At 39.6% G+C, this 24,410-nt stretch overlaps 1 protein-coding gene across 5 annotated transcripts in view; it reads left to right on the top strand.

Moving 5' to 3' along the window:
* ppp1r13ba (protein phosphatase 1, regulatory subunit 13Ba) overlaps nucleotides 1-24,410 on the top strand; it is a 143,078-nt gene that overhangs the window by 72,752 nt on the left and 45,916 nt on the right. For 4 of the 5 annotated variants that reach the window (XM_061986935.1, XM_061986934.2, XM_061986939.1 and 1 more), the window contains 8 exons: nucleotides 3,517-3,612; nucleotides 5,781-5,837; nucleotides 10,091-10,211; nucleotides 15,537-15,616; nucleotides 15,688-15,849; nucleotides 15,908-16,048; nucleotides 16,117-16,312; nucleotides 16,607-16,744. In XM_061986935.1, the coding sequence (XP_061842919.1) occupies nucleotides 3,517-3,612; nucleotides 5,781-5,837; nucleotides 10,091-10,211; nucleotides 15,537-15,616; nucleotides 15,688-15,849; nucleotides 15,908-16,048; nucleotides 16,117-16,312; nucleotides 16,607-16,744 (991 nt within the window). The remainder of the gene's footprint in view (nucleotides 1-3,516; nucleotides 3,613-5,780; nucleotides 5,838-10,090; nucleotides 10,212-15,536; nucleotides 15,617-15,687; nucleotides 15,850-15,907; nucleotides 16,049-16,116; nucleotides 16,313-16,606; nucleotides 16,745-24,410) is intronic. The other variant, XM_061986937.2, reaches the window with a different exon arrangement.

Genomic DNA, 24,410 nt, shown 5'->3' with positions numbered 1-24,410 from the left:
TCATAATACAGACACATTTTTTAACACACAGACAAATCATAATACAGACAATTTGTGTTTACACCCACACAAATCATAATACAGACAGACATATATTTTTTTTACACACAAACAAATCATAATACAGACAAATATTTTTTTACACACAGACATATCATAATACAGACATATTTTTTTACACACAGACAAATCATAATAAAGACACATTTTTTTTACACATTCACAAATCATTATACAGACAAATATTTTTTTACACACAGACAAATCATAATACAGACATATATTTTTTACACACAGACAGATCATAATACAGACACATTTTTTAACACACAGACAAATCATAATACAGACAATTTGTGTTTACACCCACACAAATCATAATACAGACAGACATATATTTTTTTTACACACAAACAAATCATAATACAGACAAATATTTTTTTACACACAGACAAATCATAATACAGACATATATTTTTTACACACAGACAAATCATAATACAGACAGATATTTTGTTTTACTCACAGACAAATCAGAATACAGACACATGTTTACACACAGACAAATAATAATACAAACAAATTAAATTATTTACACACAGACAAATCATAATACAAACAGATATTTTTTTAATACACAGACAAATCATAATACAGACAGACATGTATTTTTTACACACAGACAAATCATAATACAGACATATTTTTTACACCCAGACAAATCATAATACAGACAAATATACTTTTTTACACATAGACAAATCATAATACAGACAAATGGTTTTTTTACACACACACAAATCATAATACAAATATATTTTTTACACACAGACAAATCATAATACAGACAGACATGTATTTTTTACACACAGACAAATTATAATACAGACAATTTTTTTTTTACACATACACAAATCATTATACAGACAAATATTTTTTTACACACAGACAAATCATAATACAGACATATTTTTTACACCCAGACAAATCATAATACAGAAAAATATACTTTTTTACACATAGACAAATCATAATACAGACAAATGTTTTTTTTTACACACACACAAATCATAATACAAATATATTTTTTTACACACAGACAAATCATAATACAGACACATTTTTACACACAGACAAATCATAATACAAACAAATGTTTTTTTTTACACACAGACAAATCATAATACAGACAATTTTTTTTTTTACACATACACATATTTTTTTACACCCAGACAAATCATAATACAGACAAATATACTTTTTTACACCCAGACAAATCATAATACAAACAGATATTTTTTTTACACACTGACAAATCATAATACGGACAGACAACTTAAAACACACACAGGCGAATCTATTTACACGCACACACATTGATATACAGACACACACATTAGTACATGCACACATGATCGGATTACACACGCACAGATTTATATACACGTTTGCAAATCATTTTGCTTCAATAATACTTTCCCAGCAGGCGCAAGACATTGATGCAACGTTGATTACACGTACACGTCCTTTAAAACTGACTTTGAAGCAACGTTGCAGAATAGTTGTGTTTGTACATTGAGACAACGTTGGTGTGTGTGTGTGTGTGTGTGTGTGTGTGTTTAGTGAATATAAACAATAGCAGGATGTGGCTGGGCGGCCACCTTCCTTCCTTGTTGTCTCTCCTCATTCTTGCCAGAATAAACACACATACCTCAAAATAGCCTGTTAACAAAATAAATGAGGACAAATCTTATCCTATCATGCATCAAAGTGAGACTGAGAGACTAGCTTCTCTCCAACAGCTCCTCCTAGTTGCCATCTTTTACAAACCCCGTTTCCATATGAGTTGGGAAATGGTGTTAGATGTAAATATAAACGGAATACAATGATTTGCAAATCCTTTTCAAGCCATATTCAGTTGAATATGCTACAAAGACAACATATTTGATGTTCAAACTCATAAACATTTTTTTTTTTTTGCAAATAATAATTAACTTAGAATTTCATGGCTGCAACACGTCTTGCTGAAATAAGCAGGGGCGTCCATGGTAACGTTGCTTAGATGGCAACATATGTTGCTCCAAAACCTGTATGTACCTTTCAGCATTAATGGTGCCTTCACAGATGTGTAAGTTACCCATGTCTTGGCCACTAATACACCCCCATACCATCACACATGCTGGCCTTTTACACTTTGCGCCTAGAAAAATCCGGATGGTTCTTTTCCTCTTTGGTCCGGAGGACACGACGTCCACAGTTTCCAAAAAACAATTTGAAATGTGGACTCGTCAGACCACAGAACACTTTTCCACTTTGTATCAGTCCATCTTAGATGAGCTCGGGCCCATCGAAGCCGACGGCGTTTCTGGGTGTTGTTGATAAAACGGTTTTCGCCTTGCATAGGAGAGATTTTGTCAAGTCTTGATCTTGGGAGTTTGCTTTTCCAGGATGCGACGGAAAGTTGGCTCGTGCGAGACGGGAATGAAGGTACATGATTTATTATTATCAAAAAAAAAAGGAATAAATGAAAGCGCGCACAGTGGCGGAGAATAAACTATGAAACCAAAAGACTATAGCAAAAAATACAAATGAAAAGCACGCACAGTGGCGGAAAACAAACTATGAAAAACAAAAAGACTATAAACATGGAACCAAAACTTACTTTGACAAGGGACATGAAGCAGGATCTTAGAGGAATGGACAGAGCATAAATGTGGTGTGAGGTCGTCAGGACGAACAACAGAAAATGAATGAACTTAAATACTATGGACATGATTAACAACAGGTGCGTGACTCAAAACAGGTGCGTGACATGACAGGTGAAACTAATGGGTGACTATGGTGACAAAACAAAACAAAAGTGCACAAAAAGTCCAAAAATAAAACCTGATCACACAGACATGACAGATTTGACTTGCACTTACGGATGTAGCGACCAACTGTAGTTACTGACAGTGGGTTTCTGAAGTGTGCCTGAGCCCATGTGGTGATATCCTTTACACACTGATGTCGCTTGTTGATGCAGTACAGCCTGAGGGATGGAAGGTCACGGGCTTAGCTGCTTACGTGCAGTGATTTCTCCAGATTCTCTGAACCCTTTGATGATATTACGGAGCGTAGATGGTGAAATCCCTTAATTCCTTGCAATAGCTGGTTGAGAAAGGTTGTTCTTAAACTGTTCAAATATTTGCTCACGCATTTGTTGACAAAGTGGTGAGTTTGAACATCAAATATGTTGTCTTTGTAGCATATTCAACTGAATATGGGTTGAAAAGGATTTGCAAATCATTGTATTCCGTTTATATTTACATCTAACACAATTTCCCAACTCATATGGAAACGGGGTTTGTAGTATCAATCAGGCCCTCAGGTTATTTCAACGCATCTAAAACAATACTGCCAAGTTTGCCAGCTGCTAACATAACTGAAGGAGTTGGATGGAGTGACCATCATGTTCCTGTTCCTGTTGTGTAGAAGTTTGGAAGTGACCATCATGTTCCTGTTCCTGTGCTGTAGGTTCCCTGTGCGGAGCTGACCCTCTCCCAGCTGCAGGAGATGGCCACAAGACAGCAGCAACACATGGAAGCTCAGCAAAACATGTTGGTGGCCAAGGTGAGTGGTCCTCACACACCTGCACACAGGTGAGTGGTCCCTCTCACCTGCACACAGGTGAGTGGTCCCTCTCACCTGCACACAGGTGAGTGGTCCCTCACACCTGCACACAGGGTGGGTCACTCGGGTAGTTCCACTCAGGCAGGTTGTATCGGTCCTCAAATCAAAATGTTGATACTTTAGTTCAGGGGTGTCCAAACTTTTTCCTCCAAGGGCCACACACTGAAAAGTCAAAACATTTGTTGGGCCACTTGATTTTTTTTTATTAACATATTTTTTTTTTAACCAGATTCTGTGTCAGATATAATTATTAGTTAGAACATTCCAGCTTTTACATTTCAGAACATTTCAATTGTTTAACAGTGTTTATTATGGTTGTTTACATTTTTTAATATATTGATAAATTAGTATCATTTTAGTTTTATAATTAATAACTACATTTTTTATTTATTGTTAGCTGACTTTTTATGTATTTAATTTTCTACGACTTAAATGCATAAAGAAATAAAAACATGTGTGTTCATGTCTCACATGAGGATTGTGAATGATAAACAGCACAACCCTTTCTCATGTTTGCATATTTCCGGTGTGACTGACCTAATAATATGGTCAGAGTGCGCTGACGTCAATCTATGGAAATAAATAATATTATTTATATGTTTAAACGGTATTTTGACATTCTTTGTGAATTGTAAATGCATTTGAATATGGTTTAATGGATACACTCAAACACAATTAAGCATATAACTTAACTTTACATGTTTGGGTAGCTTTTTATTAAACAAAACTAGTTTTTTCTTTTAAGTAATATAAAACAATATCAACGCTGTTACCCCGAGAATCGAATCGAATCGTTTGGTGCCCAAAGAGTCACGGCCCTACGGTAAAAGGATTACATGAAAGACTAAAGATCATGGGACTACTGTATTTTCCGCACTATTAGCCGCACCTAAAAACCACAAATTTACTCAAAAGCTGACAGTGCGGCTTATAACCCGGTGCGCTTTATATATGGATTAATATTAAGATTCATTTTCATAAAGTTTCGGTCTCGCAACTACGGTAAACAGCCGCCATCTTTTTTCCCCGTAGAAGAGGAAGTGCTTCTTCTTCTACGCAAGCAACCGCCAAGGTAAGCACCCGCCCCCATAGAACAGGAAGCGCTTCTTCTTCTACTGTAAGCAACCACCCGCCCGCGTAGAAGAAGAAAAAGCGCGCGGATATTACCGTACGTTTCATTTCCTTTGTGTGTTTACATCTGTAAAGACCACAAAATGGCTCCTACTAAGCGACAGGGATCCGGTTCATGAAAAGACGCAATCTCTCCATCCGCACACGGACTACTATTTCACAGCAACTGCCTAAAGACTTTCAAGAAAAGCTGGCTACTTTCCGTGCATATTGTAAAAACAAGATAGCTGAAAAAAAGATCCGGCCAGAGAACATTATCAACATGGACGAGGTTCCACTGACTTTTGATATTCCTGTGAACCGCACTGTGGATACAACGGGAGCACGTACGGTGAATATTCGCACCACAGGGAATGAGAAGTCATCCTTCACTGTGGTTCTAGCTTGCCATGCTAATGGCCAGAAACTTCCACCCATGGTGATATTCAAAAGGAAGACCTTGCCAAAAGAGACCTTTCCAGCCGGCGTCATCATAAAAGCTAACTCGAAGGGATGGATGAAGAAAAGATGAGCGAGTGGTTAAGGGAAGTTTAAGTTTACGCGAAGAGGCCGGGTGGCTTTTTTCACGCAGCTCCGTCCATGTTGATATACGACTCCATGCACGCCCACATCACGCTGGTTTTTAATATATTATTAAAGTTTGACTGACCTATCTGACTGTTTTTTTGACATTCCTTTAGCGCAGTTAGATGCGGCTTATAACACGGGGCGGCTTATAGGTGGACAAAGTTTTGAAATATGCCGTTCATTGAAGGCGCGGCTTATAACCCAGGGCGCCTTATGGTGCGGAAAATACGGTACATTGTTGGTGTTTTTATGGAGACCATGAAGTCACACATTTTCAATTGACAGTTATTTAGTCTTTTTTTTTTAAGGGAAAATGAGAAGTTGTCTCTAAACATCACAGCAAAAACGTTTTATATTTATTCTTCATATTTAAATGATTATGTAGTCTTTTCTTTTTCTTTATATTTTAGGAGCAGCGGTTGAGGTTTCTTCAACAGGGAGGCAGAACCAACCAGGGACTGACACAGGTGAGAACTCACCTGTGGACATGGATACAGCTTTTGAGAGCTAAATAATATGAATATTGTATAGTGCATGTAGCTGGTGTTTACGCTTCTTAGCCCTAGGGGCGGGGTTAGTAACCTAAGATGTTCAAAGAGCCATTTTGGACCAGAAATACAAAAAACTAATCTGTCAGGAGCCGCAAAAAATTAAAAGTCTTATATAAGTGTTATAATGAAGACAACACATGATGTAAGTGTCTATATTAGCCTACTATCAAAATGACTTTGAAAGTTATATATAAGTGTTATAATGAAGGCAACACATGATGTAAGTGTCTATATTAGCCTACTATGAAAATGACTTTGAAAGTCTTATACAAGTGTTATAATGTAGGCAACACATGATGTAAGTGTCTATATTAGCCTACTATCAAAATGACTTTAAAAGTCTCATATAAGTGTTATAATGAAGGCAACACATGATGTAAGTGTCTATATTAGCCTACTATCAAAATGACTTTAAAAGTCTTATATAAGTGTTATAATGAAGGCAACACATGATGTAAGTGTCTATATTAGCCTACTATGAAAATGACTTTGAAAGTTATATATAAGTGTTATAATGAAGGCAACACATGATGTAAGTGTCTATATTAGCCTACTATGAAAATGACTTTGAAAGTCTTATACAAGTGTTATAATGTAGGCAACACATGATGTAAGTGTCTATATTAGCCTACTATCAAAATGACTTTAAAAGTCTCATATAAGTGTTATAATGAAGGCAACACATGATGTAAGTGTCTATATTAGCCTACTATCAAAATGACTTTAAAAGTCTTATATAAGTGTTATAATGAAGGCAACACATGATGTAAGTGTCTATATTAGCCTACTATCAAAATGACTTTAAAAGTCTTATATAAGTGTTATAATGAAGACAAAACATGATGTAAGTGTCTATATTAGCCTACTATCAAAATGACTTTAAAAGTCTTATATAAGTGTTATAATGAAGACAACACATGATGAAAGTGTCTATATTAGCTATATTAGCCCACTATCAAAATGACTTTAAAAGTCTTATATAAGTGTTATAATGAAGGCAACACATGACGTAAGTGTCTATATTAGCCTACTATCAAAATGACTTTAAAAGTCTTATATAAGTGTTATAATGAAGACAACACATGATGTAAGTGTCTATATTAGCCTACTATCAAAATGACTTTAAAAGTCTTATATAAGTGTTATAATGAAGGCAACACATGATGTAAGTGTCTATATTAGCCTACTATCAAAATGACTTTAAAAGTCTTATAGGAGTGTTATAATGAAGGCAACACATGATGTAAGTGTCTATATTAGCCTACTATCAAAATGACTTTGAAAGTCTTATATAAGTGTTATAATGAAGACAACACATGATGTAAGTGTCTATATTAGCCTACTATCAAAATGACTTTAAAAGTCTTATATAAGTGTTATAATGAAGGCAACACATGATGTATGTGTCTATATTAGTTATATTAGCCTACTATCAAAATTATTTTAAAAGTCTTATATAAGTGTTATAATGGAGGCAACACATGATGTAAGTGTCTATTATAGCTATATTAGCCTACTATCAAAATGACTTTAAAAGTCTTATATAAGTGTTATAATGAAGGCAACATATGATGTATGTGTCTATATTAGTTATATTAGCCTACTATCAAAATTATTTTAAAAGTCTTATATAAGTGTTATAATGAAGGCAACACATGATATAAGTGTCTATATTAGTTATATTAGCCTACTATCAAAATGACTTTAAAAGTCTTATATAAGTGTTATAATGAAGGCAACACATGATGTAAGTGTCTATATTAGCCTACTATCAAAATGACTTTAAAAGTCTTAAATAAGTGTTATAATGAAGGCAACACATGATGTAAGTGTCTATATTAGTTATATTAGCCTACTATCAAAATGACTTTAAAAGTCTTATATAAGTGTTATAATGAAGGCAACACATGACGTAAGTGTCTATATTAGCCTACTATCAAAATGACTTTAAAAGTCTTATATAAGTGTTATAATGAAGGCAACACATGATGTAAGTGTCTATATTAGCCTACTATCAAAATGACTATGAAAGTCTTATATAAGTGTTATAATGAAGGCAACACATGATGTAAGTGTCCATATTAGTTTTATTAGCCTACTATCAAAATGACTTTAAAAGTCTTGTATAAGTGTTATAATGAAGGTAACACATGATGTAAGTGTCTGTATTAGCCTTCTATCAAAATGACTTTAAAAGTCTTATATAAGTGTTATGATGAAGGCAACACATGATGTAAGTGTCTATATTAGTTATATTAGCCTACTATCAAAATGACTTTAAAAGTCTTATATAAGTGTTATAATGAAGGCAACACATGATGTAAGTGTCTATATTAGCCTACTATCAAAATGACTTTAAAAGTCTTATATAAGTGTTATAATGAAGGCAACACATGATGTAAGTGTCTATATTAGCTATATTAGCCTACTATCAAAATGACTTTAAAAGTCTTATATAAGTGTTATAATGAAGGCAACACATGATGTAAGTGTCTATATTAGCCTACTATCAAAATGACTTTAAAAGTCTTATATAAGTGTTATAATGAAGGCAACACATGATGTAAGTGTCTATATTAGCTATATTAGCCTACTATCAAAATGACTTTAAAAGTCTTATATAAGTGTTATAATGAAGACAACACATGATGTAAGTGTCTATATTAGCTATATTAGCCTACTATCAAAATGACTTTAAAGTCTTACATAAGTGTTATAATGAAGGCAAAACATGATGTAAGTGTCTATATTAGCCTACTATGAAAATGACTTTAAAAGTTTTATATAAGTGTTGTACTGAAGGAAACACATGATGTGTCTATATTAGCCTACTATTAAAATGACTTTAAAAGTCTTATATAAGTGTTATAATGAAGGCAACACATGATGTAAGTGTCTATATTAGCCTACTATCAAAATGACTTTAAAAGTCTTATAAAAGTGTTATAATGAAGGCAACACATGATGTAGGTGTTTATATTAGCCTACTATCAAAATGACTTTAAAAGCCTTATATAAGTGTTATAATGAAGGCAACACATGATGTAAGTGTCTATATTAGCCTACTATCAAAATGACATTAAAAGTCTTAAATAAGTGTTATAATGAAGACAACACATGATGTAAGTGTCTATATTAGTTGTATTAGCCTACTATCAAAATTACTTTAAAAGTGTTATAAAAGTGTTATAATGAAGGCAACACATGATGTAAGTGTCTATATTAGCTATATTAGCCTACTATCAAAATGACTTTAAAAGTCTTGTATAAGTGTTATAATGAAGGCAACACATGATGTAAGTGTCTATATTAGCCTACTATCAAAATGACTTTAAAAATCTTATATAAGTGTTATAATGAAGGCAACACATGATGTAAGTGTCTACATTAGCTATATTAGCCTACTATCAAAATGACTTTAAAAGTCTTATATAAGTGTTATAATGAAGGCAACACATGATGTAAGTGTCTATATTAGCCTACTATCAAAATGACTTTAAAAGTCTTATATAAGTCTTATAATGAAGGCAACACATGATGTAAGTGTCTATATTAGCCTACTATCAAAATGACTTTAAAAGTCTTATATAAGTGTTATAATGAAGGCAACACATGATGTAAGTGTCTATATTAGCCTACTATCAAAATGACTTTAAAAGTCTTATATAAGTGTTTTAATGAAGGCAACACATGATGTAAGTGTCTATATTAGCCTACTATCAAAATGACTTTAAAAGTCTTACATAAGTGTTATAATGAAGGCAACACATGATGTAAGTGTCTATATTAGCCTACTATCAAAATGACTTTAAAAGTCTTATATAAGTGTTATAATGAAGACAACACATGATGTAAGTGTCTATATTAGCCTACTTTCAAAATGACTTTAAAAGTCTTATATAAGTGTTATAATGGAGGCAACACATGATGTAAGTGTCTATATTAGCCTACTTTCAAAATGACTTTAAAAGTCTTATATAAGTGTTATAATGGAGGCAACACATGATGTAAGTGTCTATATTAGCCTACTATCAAAATGACTTTGAAAGTCTTATAAAAGTGTTATAATGAAGGCAACACATGATGTAAGTGTCTATATTAGCCTACTATCAAAATGACTTTAAAAGTTATGTTTATAGTTGTCACAGAACAACTTCATGTTTGTTCAGTCTGAAGCTGAGAAGCTACAACGGCTGAAGGAGCGAGTGGAGACCCAGGAGGCAAAGCTGAAGAAGATCCGAGCCATGAGAGGACAAGTGGACTACAGTAAACTGATCAACGGCAACCTCTGTAAGTCTGCCTCCTATTTAGGAATTGTTGATCAGTTGACAATAATTCAATATTTATGTGTTTCTTTGTCTGTTGCTTGGCAACTGAACTCAAAAAGTTGGATTGATTTTTGAGGGAATGGTATTGAATTTTGGGGGTGATCTGTGTCGTTTCTGCCATGTTTCCTTTCGTTTACCTGACATGCTAGTGTGCATGCTAGTGCCCCCGCCTCCGCCCACAGAGGCAAAGAGACCAAATGACCGACGTGAAGGTTAATTTATGCTGAGACCGAGGCAAAGGCTGAACCGCTGGCAGTCGGTGTAGGTAGGTAGGTAGGTAGGTAGTAGAGATGCGCGGATAGGCAATTATTTAATCCGCAACTGCATCAGAAAGTCGTCAACCATTAATCAGAACCGCACCCGCCCGTTGTTATATATCTAATATAGACGATGCAAGGCATTAGTGAAGTTATAAAGCTTTTGCCTGTTAAAGAAAGGAGACTGATCCAATGCAGCACAGACATTTGCGTGCCACGCTGTCACGACCCAGACGCACACCAGTGCGCAATCATATGGGAGCCGCGCTGAGCGCACCTCCAAGCGCGTCTCGCTGCCGGCGACGGCCGGGTATATGGGCCCGACGCTCCAGCGCCATCCATTTTCAGGGCTAGTTGATTCGGCAGGTGGGTTGTTATCAATCAATCAATCAATGTTTATTTATATAGCCCTAAATCACAAGTGTCTCAAAGGGCTGCACAAGCCACACCGACATCCTCGGTATAGCCCACATAAGGGCAAGGAAAAACTCACCCCAGTGGGACGTCGATGTGAATGACTATGAGAAACCTTGGAGAGGACCGCATATGTGGGTAACCCCCCCCCCTCTAGGGAGACCGAATGCAATGGATGTCGAGTGGGTCTAACATAATATTGTGAGAGTCCAGTCCATAGTGGATCCAGCATAACAGTAAGAGTCCAGTCCACAGTGGGGTCAGCAGGAAACCATCCCGAGCGGAGACGGGTCAGCAGCGCAGAGATGTTCCCAACCGATATACAGGCGAGCGGTCCACCCCTTAGCGGGTTCCGACTTCCATGGCCACCGTCCTGCTGTCTATATCAACCAGGGTGAGCCCCACCCCTTTCGTGAGCGCACTGCGCGCGGAGTGACCCCTGTTACGCGCCCCCCGGCAACAGGGGTGGCGGGCAGGTAAGCTGCGCGGGCGGAGCGCGCGGAGTGACCCCTGTTACGAGCCCCCGGCCACGGGGGTGGCGGGCAGGTAAGGTGCTTACCTGCTGCGTGTGACGCCGGCCGCGGCGAAGGCGGACGAGGCGGGGTGTCGGTGCGGTGGGCGCGGTGGTGACCCTGGACGTGCGTCGGGCCCTTCTCGCGGATCGCCTCAGCTACGGCTCCCGGTGGGGCCCTCTCGGGGGAAGGGGCCTCGGTCCCGGACCCCGGCGAGGCGTCCCTTCTCCGCTCCGTAAAAGTGTCGTTTTTCGTATGTGGGTAACAACATTTAACTATGTATATATATTTCCGAATTGGTTTAACTGCCACCCGCCTGAATCTATTTAAAATCTAATTTTTTTTTATTTCAACCGCCCGACCCGACCCGACCCGACCCGCGGATAAAATCTAATTTTTTTTTAATTTCATCCGCCCGATCCGCGGATAATCCGCGGACTCCGCGGTTGTGCCCGCAAACCGCGCATCTCTAGTAGGTAGGTAGGTAGGTCTTTATTGTCCTTGCACAAGTACAACAAAACTTTGCCTTCAGCACAAACCTGTTCAAGATTAGACAAACAAACAGTGTACAGGGTTACAGAACTAGAACGCTGATGGGTAGCCACAAGGCGCCCCGTAAAAGATGGGAAAAAGGTCAACGCTGGGGAAGGATGAGTAAAAAATACACTCCAGACTAGGCTCCTAAGAGGGCCGAGTCTGGAGTGGGAAAAAAACCTCCATAGTAAAGCACATATACATATTACATTATACATCTGGAGACTTGGGTGCGTCGTGAGCTGGGCGGAAGCCGAGGGCAGGGCACTTGGCGGTCCGATCCTCGGCTACATAAGCTAGCTCTTGAGACGTGGAATGTCACCTCGCTGCGGGGGAAGGAGCCTGAGCTAGTGCGCGAGGTGGAGAAGTTCCGGCTGGATATAGTCGGACTCACTTCGACGCACAGCAAGGGCTCTGGAACCAGGGGCTGGACTCTCTTCCACACTGGCGTGTGTCACCCGGAAAAAGGGTGGAGTGCCATCTCCGGGTTGGGGAGGAGACCCTGCCCCAAGTGGAGGAGTTCAAGTACCTCGGAGTCTTGTTCACGAGTGAGGGAAGAGTGGATCGGTGCGGGGTCTTCAGTAATGCGGACGCTGTATCGATCCGTTATGGTGAAGAAGGAGCTGAACCGGAAGGCAAAGCTCTCAATTTACCGGTCGATCTACGTTCCCATCCTCACCTATGGTCATGAGCTTTGGGTTAAAAGTTAAAAAGTTAAAGTTAAAGTACCAATGATTGTCACACACACACTAGGTGTGGCGAAATGATTCTCTGCATTTGACCCATCACCCTTGATCACCCCCTGGGAGGTGAGGGGAGCAGTGGGCAGCAGCAGTGGCCGCGCCCGGGAATCATTTTGGTGATTTAACCCCCAATTCCAACCCTTGATACTGAGTGCCAAGCAGGGAGGCAATGGGTCCCATTTTTATAGTCTTTGGTATGACTCGGCCGGGGTTTGAACTCACAACCTACCGATCTCAGGGCGGACACTCTAACCACTAGGCCACTGAGTAGGTACACTAGGCCACTGAGTAGTTTAGTAGTTATGACCAAAAGGACAAGATCATGGGTACAAGCGGCCGAAATGAGTTTCCTCCGCCGGGTGGAGGGTCTCTCCCTTAGAGATAGGGTGAGAAGCTCTGCCATCCCGGGGGGAGCTCAACGTAAAGCCACTGCTCCTCCACATGAAGAGGAGCCAGATGAGGTGGTTCAGGTATCTGGTCAGGATGCCACCCGAACGCCTCCCTAGGGAGGTGTTTAGGGCACGTCCGACCGGTAGGAGGCCACGGGGAAGACCCAGGACACGTTGGGAAGACTATGTCTCCCGGCTGGCTTGGGAATGCCTCGGGATCCCCCGGGAGGAGCTGGACAAAGTGGCTGGGGAGAGGAAAGTCTGGGCTTCCCTGCTTAAGCTGCTGCCCCCGCGACCCGACCTCGGATAAGCGGAAGAAGATAGATGGATGGATGGATCTGGAGACTTGCAACAGAGGGGAGGGAGTGGGGGCTACAGTGGCGGGCTGCAGCTCTTCAGGCGCTGCCCAGCCGTCCATCGCCCCTAAGGGATTCACGTCAAGGGAGACGTGGACGCATGTGTGTGTGTAAGCCTGCCGCGTGTCTCTGTTCCGCGGCCTTGGTGTCGTGCAGTCACTATTCAGTCCAAAGTCAACAACAACAGGTGTGTGTCCATGAGAGACAAGAAGGGAGTTTGTTGTGTTTTCGCCTTACTGTCCTTCGGGAGAGTCTCCAAGCCACGGAAACGATCCAAGTTAGAATGTTTTGTATGCGAGTGAAAATAAAATTTGCTTTTCACTCTCAATTGTCTATGACTGGTCCTCAAACTCATCCTACGGGGCAGACAGTCCGATGTTATCCAAATCACAAGAGTGTCCACAGTTCTTCCTGCATCCGAAGGCGACAGACGCGAACAGACCATTTAATTGACCTTTGATTAATTGCCTCCGCCAAGTGGTTATGTCTTACTGTGCGTATTTGTTCATTAGTTCCTTTTTTCTTTCTTTATTTCGAACCAGGGAGCAGGGATTACGTCGTACATTGTCCACAAAGTTGTAAGAAGAAGCATCATAGCTCATCATGGCCAGACTTTGATTAAACGTTCAGAAAATGTAAGAGACAAGTGATCTAATCAAGGATTCCATACTATTTGTGATCATGTTTTGTTTTAGTTTAAGACTCCCTTAGTTCTGTTTCAGCATCCCTGTGTTTCTTGGTTGCCATGGGTGCTGATTCTTTTCACCCGCCTCTGATTAGTGTTCGGTGTTGACTCTTGTTCCTGTGGAACCCCTCAGTCCATCACTGACTTGTTACGCCCCTACTCTTCAGTTGCATGGTAGGGCCCCTCAGTACATCACTGACTTGTTACGCCCCTACTCTTCAGTTGCATGGTGGGGCCTCTCAGTACAATACTGACTTGCTATGCCCCTACTCTTCAGGGTCTTCAGGCCAGGGTCTTCTAAAGATCCCCCAAAACTTGTTTTAAAACCCGTTTTAAGACCTGGCATTCCAGGCTATAGCTCCCAGACTCTGGAACAACTTCCACCAGTCCCTCCGTGATCCTTGACTGTGTTGACATTTTTAAGAAACATTGAAAAACTTCTCTTTTTAGTAAAGCTTTTAGTTAATGCGCCTTTCAACTATCATTTTTAATCCCGTTTTTATGATGTCGCCCCTGTTTGTTTTGTACAGCTCTTTGTGATTTTATCTGCGAAAAGTGCTATCAATGACTTCCCCCCCCCATTTTGGTAACCACTGCATAAAATAATATAGGCTATACATGAAGGTGTTGATCAATGGCAATGAGTGACGACAATGCTTGATGCAGTTCTGATTGACATATATGCGTCTGAAGAGATCTTGCCCCTAGTGGAGGAGTTCAAGTACCTCAGAGTCTTATTCACAAGTGAGGGAAGAGTGGCGTCTGCAGTGATGCGGACGCTGTATCGATCCATTGTGGTGAAGAAGGAGCTGAGCCGTAAGGCAAAGCTCTCAATTTACCGGTCGATCTACGTTCCCATCCTCACCTATGGTCATGAGCTTTGGGTTATGACCGAAAGGACAAGATCACGGCTCAAATGACTTTCCTCCGTCGGGTGGCGGGGCTCTCCCTTAGAGATAGGGTGAGAAGCTCTCTCATCCGGGAGGAGCTCAAAGTTAAGCCGCTCCTCCACATGGAGAGGAGCCAGATGAGGTGGTTCGGGCATCTGGTCTGAATGCCACCCGAACGCCTCCCTAGGGAGGTGTTTAGGGCACGTCCGGCCGGTAAGAGGCCACAAGGAAGACCCAGGACACGTTGGGAAGACTATGTTTTCCGGCTGGCTTGGGAACGACTTGGGATCCCCCGGGAGGAGCTGGACGAAGTGGCTGGGGAGAGGGAAGTCTGGGATTCTCTGTTTAGGCAGAAAACATGGGTGGATGGATGGATATATGCGTCTGTTGGGATGAATAATTGTGTGCTGGCAAATGTAATACTGCTGCCAACTTGTGTTATCATTTCACACCCAAATATCAAGAACATCTTGACCCAATCATGTCTTTTACTTTGTCTGTGTCCAGCCGCAGAGATTGACCACGTGAGCAGCCTGTTTCAAGAGAAGCAGGCAGAGCTGCAGTCTGCTGTGGTCCGAGTCGACCAGGTAACCTTGTGGCTTCAAGGAGTCGCGTTCTCGCGGTCCCTAGGAATAACTTGTAACCTATTTTTAAACAGCTGACCCAACAGCTGGAAGACCTGAGAAAAGGACGCCTTCAATTGCATTCTGCCGCGCCCCAGAAGGGGACACTCAACAGGGGCGTGACCGGTGGAATGAAAGGGTCTCCGCTATCAGGCACCGCGGCTTTAGAACTGAGGAAGCTCTACCAAGAGTTACAGGTAATGAAACACAACGATTTCCAAAAAGGGGAGAACACTTCTAATGCTGTCGTACCAGGCTCGTAACCATCACAACCTGGAGCGCGGCAGCAAGTTTGCCCAGAGCAAGGAGCTGCTGAACAAGAAGAACAGCCAGGTGACAGCCATGGACCAACGCATCGGAGACCTGAGGGAGCGACTGCATAAGAAACGAGCAGAAGTACGTTTACTCTTGAGGTTCCGAGGCAGACGACAATGTGTCCACCTGCTTCGTTTCTCACTCTGTAGTTGGCTCGCATGAACGGAGGAGGCCCGGCCTTTCCCCAAAGCTCTGCCCGTCCGAGCGGTGGAGTTTCAGGCCGAGTGGCTGCGGTTTGCCCCTACATCAAAGCTCCACCAGAAGGGGCACAGGAAGTCGGATACAAGCTCTCACCCGACCCATCGCCCAAAGCCACTCCACTCACTCACATCCGCTCCTTATCGGGTATGTTTGAAACAACTTTTGTACAACTTAAGATTCCTCTCACATCTGTTCTCTCTAACTGGCTGCTTTTCTCCTTCCTTTTCCTGACCGTTGCCTTCTTCCTGCCCCTTTCATCCGTCTTGTTCCCGTCTTCATCCTTACTTGTTACCTGGTGTGTGTCACTGTTGCTATGATGCCATTTCACTGCCATCATACTGCCCCTAATTGGTTGGTCCTGATGCGGCCACCGTTGTCCTGTTGACTGTGTGGTGTGTTTCCGTTGTCGTTACTGTGCCGATGGCCGTGGTCAAACAGACGAGGACAGGAGTGGCGTCAGGAAGCCTCCCAGTCAATGGCAAGTGTCAGATTTAGACATCGTCCTGTCAGATGGAAACGACACCTGCCAAGGGCCTCGGTCTCCCCAGGGGTTCAAGACTGACACTAACAGCGCCAGTGAGTTTTTAAGGGGGAAACTTCCTCTCTAGAGTCCCACATCTTCAATCTCCACTTATCCAGTATGAAGATGGTCACCTTGCATCCAGAATGTGAGCTATGATTGAGTCCAAGGTTTTAGAACTACATAAGTAGTAGAGATGCGCGGTTTGCGGACACAACCGCGGAGTCCGCGGATTATCCGCGGGTCGGGCGGTTGAAATAAAAAAAAATTAGATTTTATCCGCGGGTCGGGTCGGGCGGTTGAAATAAAAAAAAATTCGATTTTAAATAGATTCAGGCGGGTGGCAGTTAAACCAATTGGTAAATATATATACATAGTTAAATGTTGTTACCCACATACGAAAAACGAGCAGGCACCTGCAGCATATGCCACAACAGAAGAAGAAAAAAAAAAGAGATGGACACTTTTACGGAGCGGAGAAGGGACGCCTCGCCGGGGTCCGGGACCGAGGCCCCTTCCCCTGAGAGGGCCCCACCGGGAGCCGTAGCTGAGGTGATCCACGAGAAGGACCCGATGCACGTCCAGGGTCACCACCGCGGCCACCGCACCGACACCCCGCCTCGTCCGCCTTCGCCGCGGCCGGCGTCACGCGCAGCAGGTAAGCAGCTTACCTGCCCGCCACCCCCGTGGCCGGGGGCTCGTAACAGGGGTCACTCCGCGCGCTCCGCCCGTGCAGCTTACCTGCCCGCCACCCCCGTTGCCGGGGGGCGTAACAGGGGTCACTCCGCGTGCAGTGCGCTCACGAAAGGGGTGGGGCTCACCCTGGTGAGCCGAGTGGGCCACTTTTGGTAAGCAGAACTGGCGCTGCGGGATGAACCGAACGCCGGGTTAAGGCGCCCGATGCCGACGCTCATCAGACCCCAGAAAAGGTGTTGGTTGATATAGACAGCAGGACGGTGGCCATGGAAGTCGGAACCCGCTAAGGAGTGTGTAACAACCCACCTGCCGAATCAACTAGCCCTGAAAATGGATGGCGCTGGAGCGTCGGGCCCATACCCGGCCGTCGCCGGCAGCGAGAGCCGCGAGGGCTAGGCCGCGACGAGTAGGATGGCCGCCGCGGTGCGCGCTGAAGCCTCGGGCGCGAGCCCGGGTGGAGCCGCCGAGGGTGCGAGGGACATCGCACCTCTACCCGCTTGGAGGTGCGCTCAGCGCGGCTCCCAGATGATTGCGCACTGGTGTGCGTCTGGGCCGTGACAGCGTGGCACGCATTGAATGTCTCTGCTACATTGGATCAGTCTCCTTTCTTTAACAGGCAAAAGCTTTATAACCTCACTAATGCCTTGCATCGTCTATATTAGATATATAACAACGGGCGGGTGCGGTTTTGATTAAATGTTAGATCGGGTGGATGGCGGATGGTTGACGACTTTTGTGATGCGGTTGCGGATGAAATAATTGCCTATCCGCGCATCTCTAATAAGTAGTGAAGTTGTCAGGTTGTGTAAATGGTAAATAAAAAGAGAATACGACAAATCCTTTTCAACTTATATTCAATTGAATAGACTGCAAAGACAAGATATTTCATGTTCCCACTGAGAAACTTCATTTTTTTTGCAAATAATCATGAAACACATTGCAAAAAAGTTGTCAGAGGGGCATTTTTACCAGTGTGTTACATGGCCTTTCCTTTTAACAAGACTCAGTAAAGGTTTGGGAACTGAGGAGACACATTTTTGAAGTGGAATTCTTTCCCATTCTTGCTTGATGTACAGCTTAAGTTGTTCAACAGTCTCCCTTCTCATATTTTAGCCAATGTCTGGACTACAGGCAGGCCAGTCTAGTACCCGCACTCTTTTACTATGAAGCCACGCTGTTGTAACACGTGGCTTGGCATTGTCTTGCTGAAATAAGCAGGGGCGTCCATGGTAACGTTGCTTGGATGGCAACATATGTTGCTCCAAAAGCTGTATGTACCTTTCAGCATTAATGGCACCTTCACAGATGTGTAAGTTACCCATGTCTTGGCCACTAATACACCCCCATACCATCACACATGCTGCCTTTTACACTTTCACCCTAGAACAATCCGGATGGTTCTTTTCCTCTTTGATCCAGAGGACAGGACGTCCACAGTTTCCACAAACAATTTGAAATGTGGACTCGTCAGACCACAGAACACTTTTCCACTTTGCGTCAGTCCATCTTAGATGAGGTCGGGCCCAGCGAAGCGTCTCTGGGTGTTGTTGATAAATGACTTTGTCTTTGCATAGTAGAGTTTGAACTTGCATTTACAGATGTAGTGACAAACTGTAGTTACTGACAGTGGTTTTCTGAAGTGTTCCTGAGCCCATGTCACTTTTTGATTCAGTACTGCCTGAGGGATGTTTTCGGCCTTGCCGCTTATGTGCAGTGATTGCTCCAGATTGTCTGAACCTTTTGATGATATTACAGACCGTAGATGGTGAAATCCCTTAATTCCTTGCAATAGCTGGTTGAGAAATGTTATTCTTAAACAATTTGCTCAGGCATTTGTTGACAAAGTGGTGACCCTCGACCCGTCCTTGTTTGTGAATGACTGAGCATTTCATGGATGCTGCTTGTATACCCAATCATGGCACCCACCTGTTCCTAATTAGCCTGTTCACCTGTGGGATGTTCCAAATAAGTCTTTGACGAGCATTCCTCAACTTTCTCACTCTTTTTTTTTTGCCACTTGTGCCAGCTTTTTTGAAACATGTCGCAGGCATCAAATTCCAAATGAGCTAAAATTTGCAAAACAAATAACAAAAGTTTTCCAGTTCGAACGTTAAATATCTTCTCTTTGCAGTCTATTCAATTGAATATAAGTTGAAAAGGATTTGTTGTATCCTCTTTTTATTTACCATTTACACAACCTGACAACTTCACTGCTTTTGGGGTTTGTAGTATCTTAAATTCATGTTTGGTGTAAATGGAACAGATGGCAGCGCATCATCGTGCGTTAGAGAAGTCTCTGTTAACACACACATATTTATATATATATATATATATATATATATATATATATATATATATATATATATATATATATATATATATATATATATATATATGTATGTGTGGGGGAAAAAAATCACAAGACTACTTCATCTCTACAGGCCTGTTTCATGAGGGGTTCCCTCAATCATCAGGAGATTTTGATGGGAGCATTCACATACCATGGTTTATATAGGGCACAGAGTGGGTGGGTACAGGCTGGCGTAGGGGCGTGGTGATTGGCTCATGTGTTACCTAGGAGGTGTTTCCGTCTGTGGCGGCATGCTGATACAATTTCGCTGCGCTTGTTGAGGGATGACAGGTCTGGACGGTAAATAATAAACAGTTTCTCTTTCAAGCATAGGTTGCATCTTTTATTACCACTATTGTAAGGTGCGCTGGATGCAAGAATTTGCCATGTTATTGAATATTCAACATTATTGTCTTTGAGGTCCCAAATGTGTTTGCTGAGTTCTGTGGTATCGCCGCAGGTTTTGGTTCCTGAAAGAAGCCTTGTGATTGTTCCATCTGGTTTTAAACTCTCCCTCGGTTAATCCTACATATGTGTCGGATGTGTTCATGTCCTTGCGTGTTACCTTAGATTGGTAAACAACTGATGTTTGTAAGCACCCCCCGTTGAGAGGGCAATCAGGTTTCTTGCGGCAGTTGCAGCCTTTGTTGGTTTTGGGGTCGCTCTGTCCGGGGGCCGACGGCTCATTTGCAATTGTTTTGTTGTGGTTTGAGATAATTTGTCGTATATTGTTCATACAGCTGTAGCTCAATTTAATGTTGTTCTTGTTGAATACTTTTCTTAGGGTGTTGCCTTTGGGGAAGTGTTTGTCAATCAGATTGAGGAATTTGTGGCCAATGTTAGTTGAGACGTTTTTGCTGTATGGGGGGTTGTACCAGATGATGTTGTTTCGTTTTCTGTTCTTTTTTGGTTGGTTTCCTGGCGTGGGTTCATAGGTGAGGGTGAAATTGTATCCGCTTTCATCAAGGGCTTTTTGGTACGGAGGGGTTGCTTGGTCAAATTCAGCTTTGCTAGATGACAGCATCGATAGCCTTTTATTAATTCCGGTAGGTATTCTTTTCGTGGTGGTGGGTGGGTGGTTGCTGTCATGGTGCACGTATTGGAGTGTTGTGTTAGATTTCGTGAATGGTTGGTAGCTGTTATTTCTGAGAAATAGATGAAGTAGTCTTGTGATTTTTTTTCCCACACATACATATATTGCGCTCTACTACGGTATCGAGCACTATTTTTTGGATAACCTTATTAAGACATATATATATATATATATATATATATATATGTATATATATATATATATATATATATATGATGTGTGTATGTGCAGTCTTCTGCAGCAGGACTAAATGTGATGGTGCAAGTACTGGTCCTCTAGTCTGCTCACAGGCAGACAGCCAAGTGGACATCCTGCTGCCACAGCAGGTCAGATGAGTGACAGCCAACATGTTGTGTAAATGATCATCCTCACCACAGGAGTCGATAGTTAATCAGTGTTGTCAGCACTGATGTGGTTGTACTGCAGCCAGATGTGCCACATGGTTAGATAACTACAAGCCTCCTGCTTCTTTATATTTCATACACACCATAGGCCTGATCTACTAAAAGTTTGCGTGTACTAACCTGATATCACACACCAAGCACATCTACTAAACTGGTGCTTAGAGGATTGCGTCTTTTAAAGGGGAACCACACTTTTTGGGGGAATTTTTCCTATCGTTCATAATCCTTATCCAAGACGAAAACATGCATTCTAACTCATAAACAAAAGGTTAGCAAAAGTCAGCGAACAATGTAAGTAATGCGGGTCGCTCTATTCTGCCTATAAAGCGCTCTAAAAGACATCCAAAAGCCTCCATCGTCGTTTTATGTACACGTTGTAAGTATATATATATATATATATGTAACATTCATAATAACATGTAATATATACATGATTTAAGTATATATGTCATGTAGTAACATTCATAATAACATGTAATATATACATGATGTAAGTATATATGTCATGTAGTAACATTCATAATAACATGTAATATATACATGATGTAAGTATATATGTCATGTAGTAGCATTCATAATAACATGTCATATATACATGATGTAAGTATATATGTCATGTGGTAACATTCATAATAACATGTAATATATACATGATGTAAGTATATATGTCATGTAGTAACATTCATAATAACATGTAATATATACATGATGTAAGTATATATGTAGTATCTAGTAACATTCATAATAACATGTAATATATACATGATGTAAGTATATATGTCATGTAGTAACATTCATAATAACATGTAATATATACATGATGTAAGTATATATGTCATGTAGTAACATTCATAAAAACATGTAATATATACATGATGTAAGTATATATGTAGTATCCAGTAACATTCATAATAACATGTAATACATACATGATGTAAGTATATATGTCATGTAGTAGCATTCATAATAACATGTCATATATACATGATGTAAGTATATATGTCATGTGGTAACATTCATAATAACATGTAATATATACATGATGTAAGTATATATGTAGTATCTAGTAACATTCATAATAACATGTAATACATACATGATGTAAGTATATATGTCATGTAGTAGCATTCATAATAACATGTCATATATACATGATGTAAGTATATATGTCATGTGGTAACATTCATAATAACATGTAATATATACATGATGTAAGTATATATGTAGTATCTAGTAACATTCATAATAACATGTCATATATACATGATGTAAGTATATATGTCATGTGGTAACATTCATAATAACATGTAATATATACATGATATAAGTATAAATGTAGTATCTAGTAACATTCATAATAACATGTAATATATACATGATGTAAGTATATATGTCATGTAGTAACATTCATAATAACATGTAATATATACATGATGTAAGTATATATGTCATGTAGTAACATTCATAATAACATGTAATATATACATGATGTAAGTATATATGTCATGTAGTAACATTCATAATAACATGTAATATATACATGATGTAAGTATATATGTCATGTAGTAACATTCATAATAACATGTAATATATACATGATTTAAGTATATATGTCATGTAGTAACATTCATAATAACATGTAATATATACATGATGTAAGTATATATGTAGTATCTAGTAACATTCATAATAACATGTAATACATACATGATGTAAGTATATATGTCATGTAGTAGCATTCATAATAACATGTCATATATACATGATGTAAGTATATATGTCATGTGGTAACATTCATAATAACATGTAATATATACATGATGTAAGTATATATGTCATGTAGTAACATTCATAATAACATGTAATATATACATGATGTAAGTATATATGTAGTATCTAGTAACATTCATAATAACATGTAATATATACATGATGTAAGTATATATGTAGTATCTAGTAACATTCATAATAACATGTCATATATACATGATGTAAGTATATATGTCATGTGGTAACATTCATAATAACATGTAATATATACATGATATAAGTATAAATGTAGTATCTAGTAACATTCATAATAACATGTAATATATACATGATGTAAGTATATATGTCATGTAGTAACATTCATAATAACATGTAATATATACATGATGTAAGTATATATGTCATGTAGTAACATTCATAATAACATGTAATATATACATGATGTAAGTATATATGTCATGTAGTAACATTCATAATAACATGTAATATATACATGATGTAAGTATATATGTCATGTAGTAACATTCATAATAACATGTAATATATACATGATTTAAGTATATATGTCATGTAGTAACATTCATAATAACATGTAATATATACATGATGTAAGTATATATGTAGTATCTAGTAACATTCATAATAACATGTAATACATACATGATGTAAGTATATATGTCATGTAGTAGCATTCATAATAACATGTCATATATACATGATGTAAGTATATATGTAGTATCTAGTAACATTCATAATAACATGTAATATATACATGATGTAAGTATATATGTCATGTAGTAACATTCATAATAACATGTCATATATACATGATGTAAGTATATATGTCATGTAGTAACATTCATAATAACATGTAATATATACATGATGTAAGTATATATGTAGTATCTAGTAACATTCATAATAACATGTAATATATACATGATGTAAGTATATATGTCATGTAGTAACATTCATAATAACATGTAATACATACATGATGTAAGTATATATGTCATGTAGTAACATTCATAATAACATGTAATATATACATGATGTAAGTATATATGTAGTATCTAGTAACATTCATAATAACATGTAATATATACATGATGTAAGTATATATGTCATGTAGTAACATTCATAATAACATGTAATATATACATGATGTAAGTATATATGTCATGTAGAAACATTCATAATAACATGTAATATATACATGATGTAAGTATATATGTCATGTAGTAACATTCATAATAACATGTAATATATACATGATGTAAGTATATATGTAGTATCTAGTAACATTCATAATAACATGTAATATATACATGATGTAAGTATATATGTCATGTAGTAACATTCATAATAACATGTAATATATACATGATGTAAGTATATATGTCATGTGG

The sequence above is a fragment of the Nerophis lumbriciformis genome, linkage group LG26 (genome assembly GCF_033978685.3).
Source record: "Nerophis lumbriciformis linkage group LG26, RoL_Nlum_v2.1, whole genome shotgun sequence".
In the NCBI taxonomy this organism is placed as follows: domain Eukaryota; kingdom Metazoa; phylum Chordata; class Actinopteri; order Syngnathiformes; family Syngnathidae; genus Nerophis; species Nerophis lumbriciformis.
This window is presented reverse-complemented; position numbering and strand designations above follow the sequence as displayed.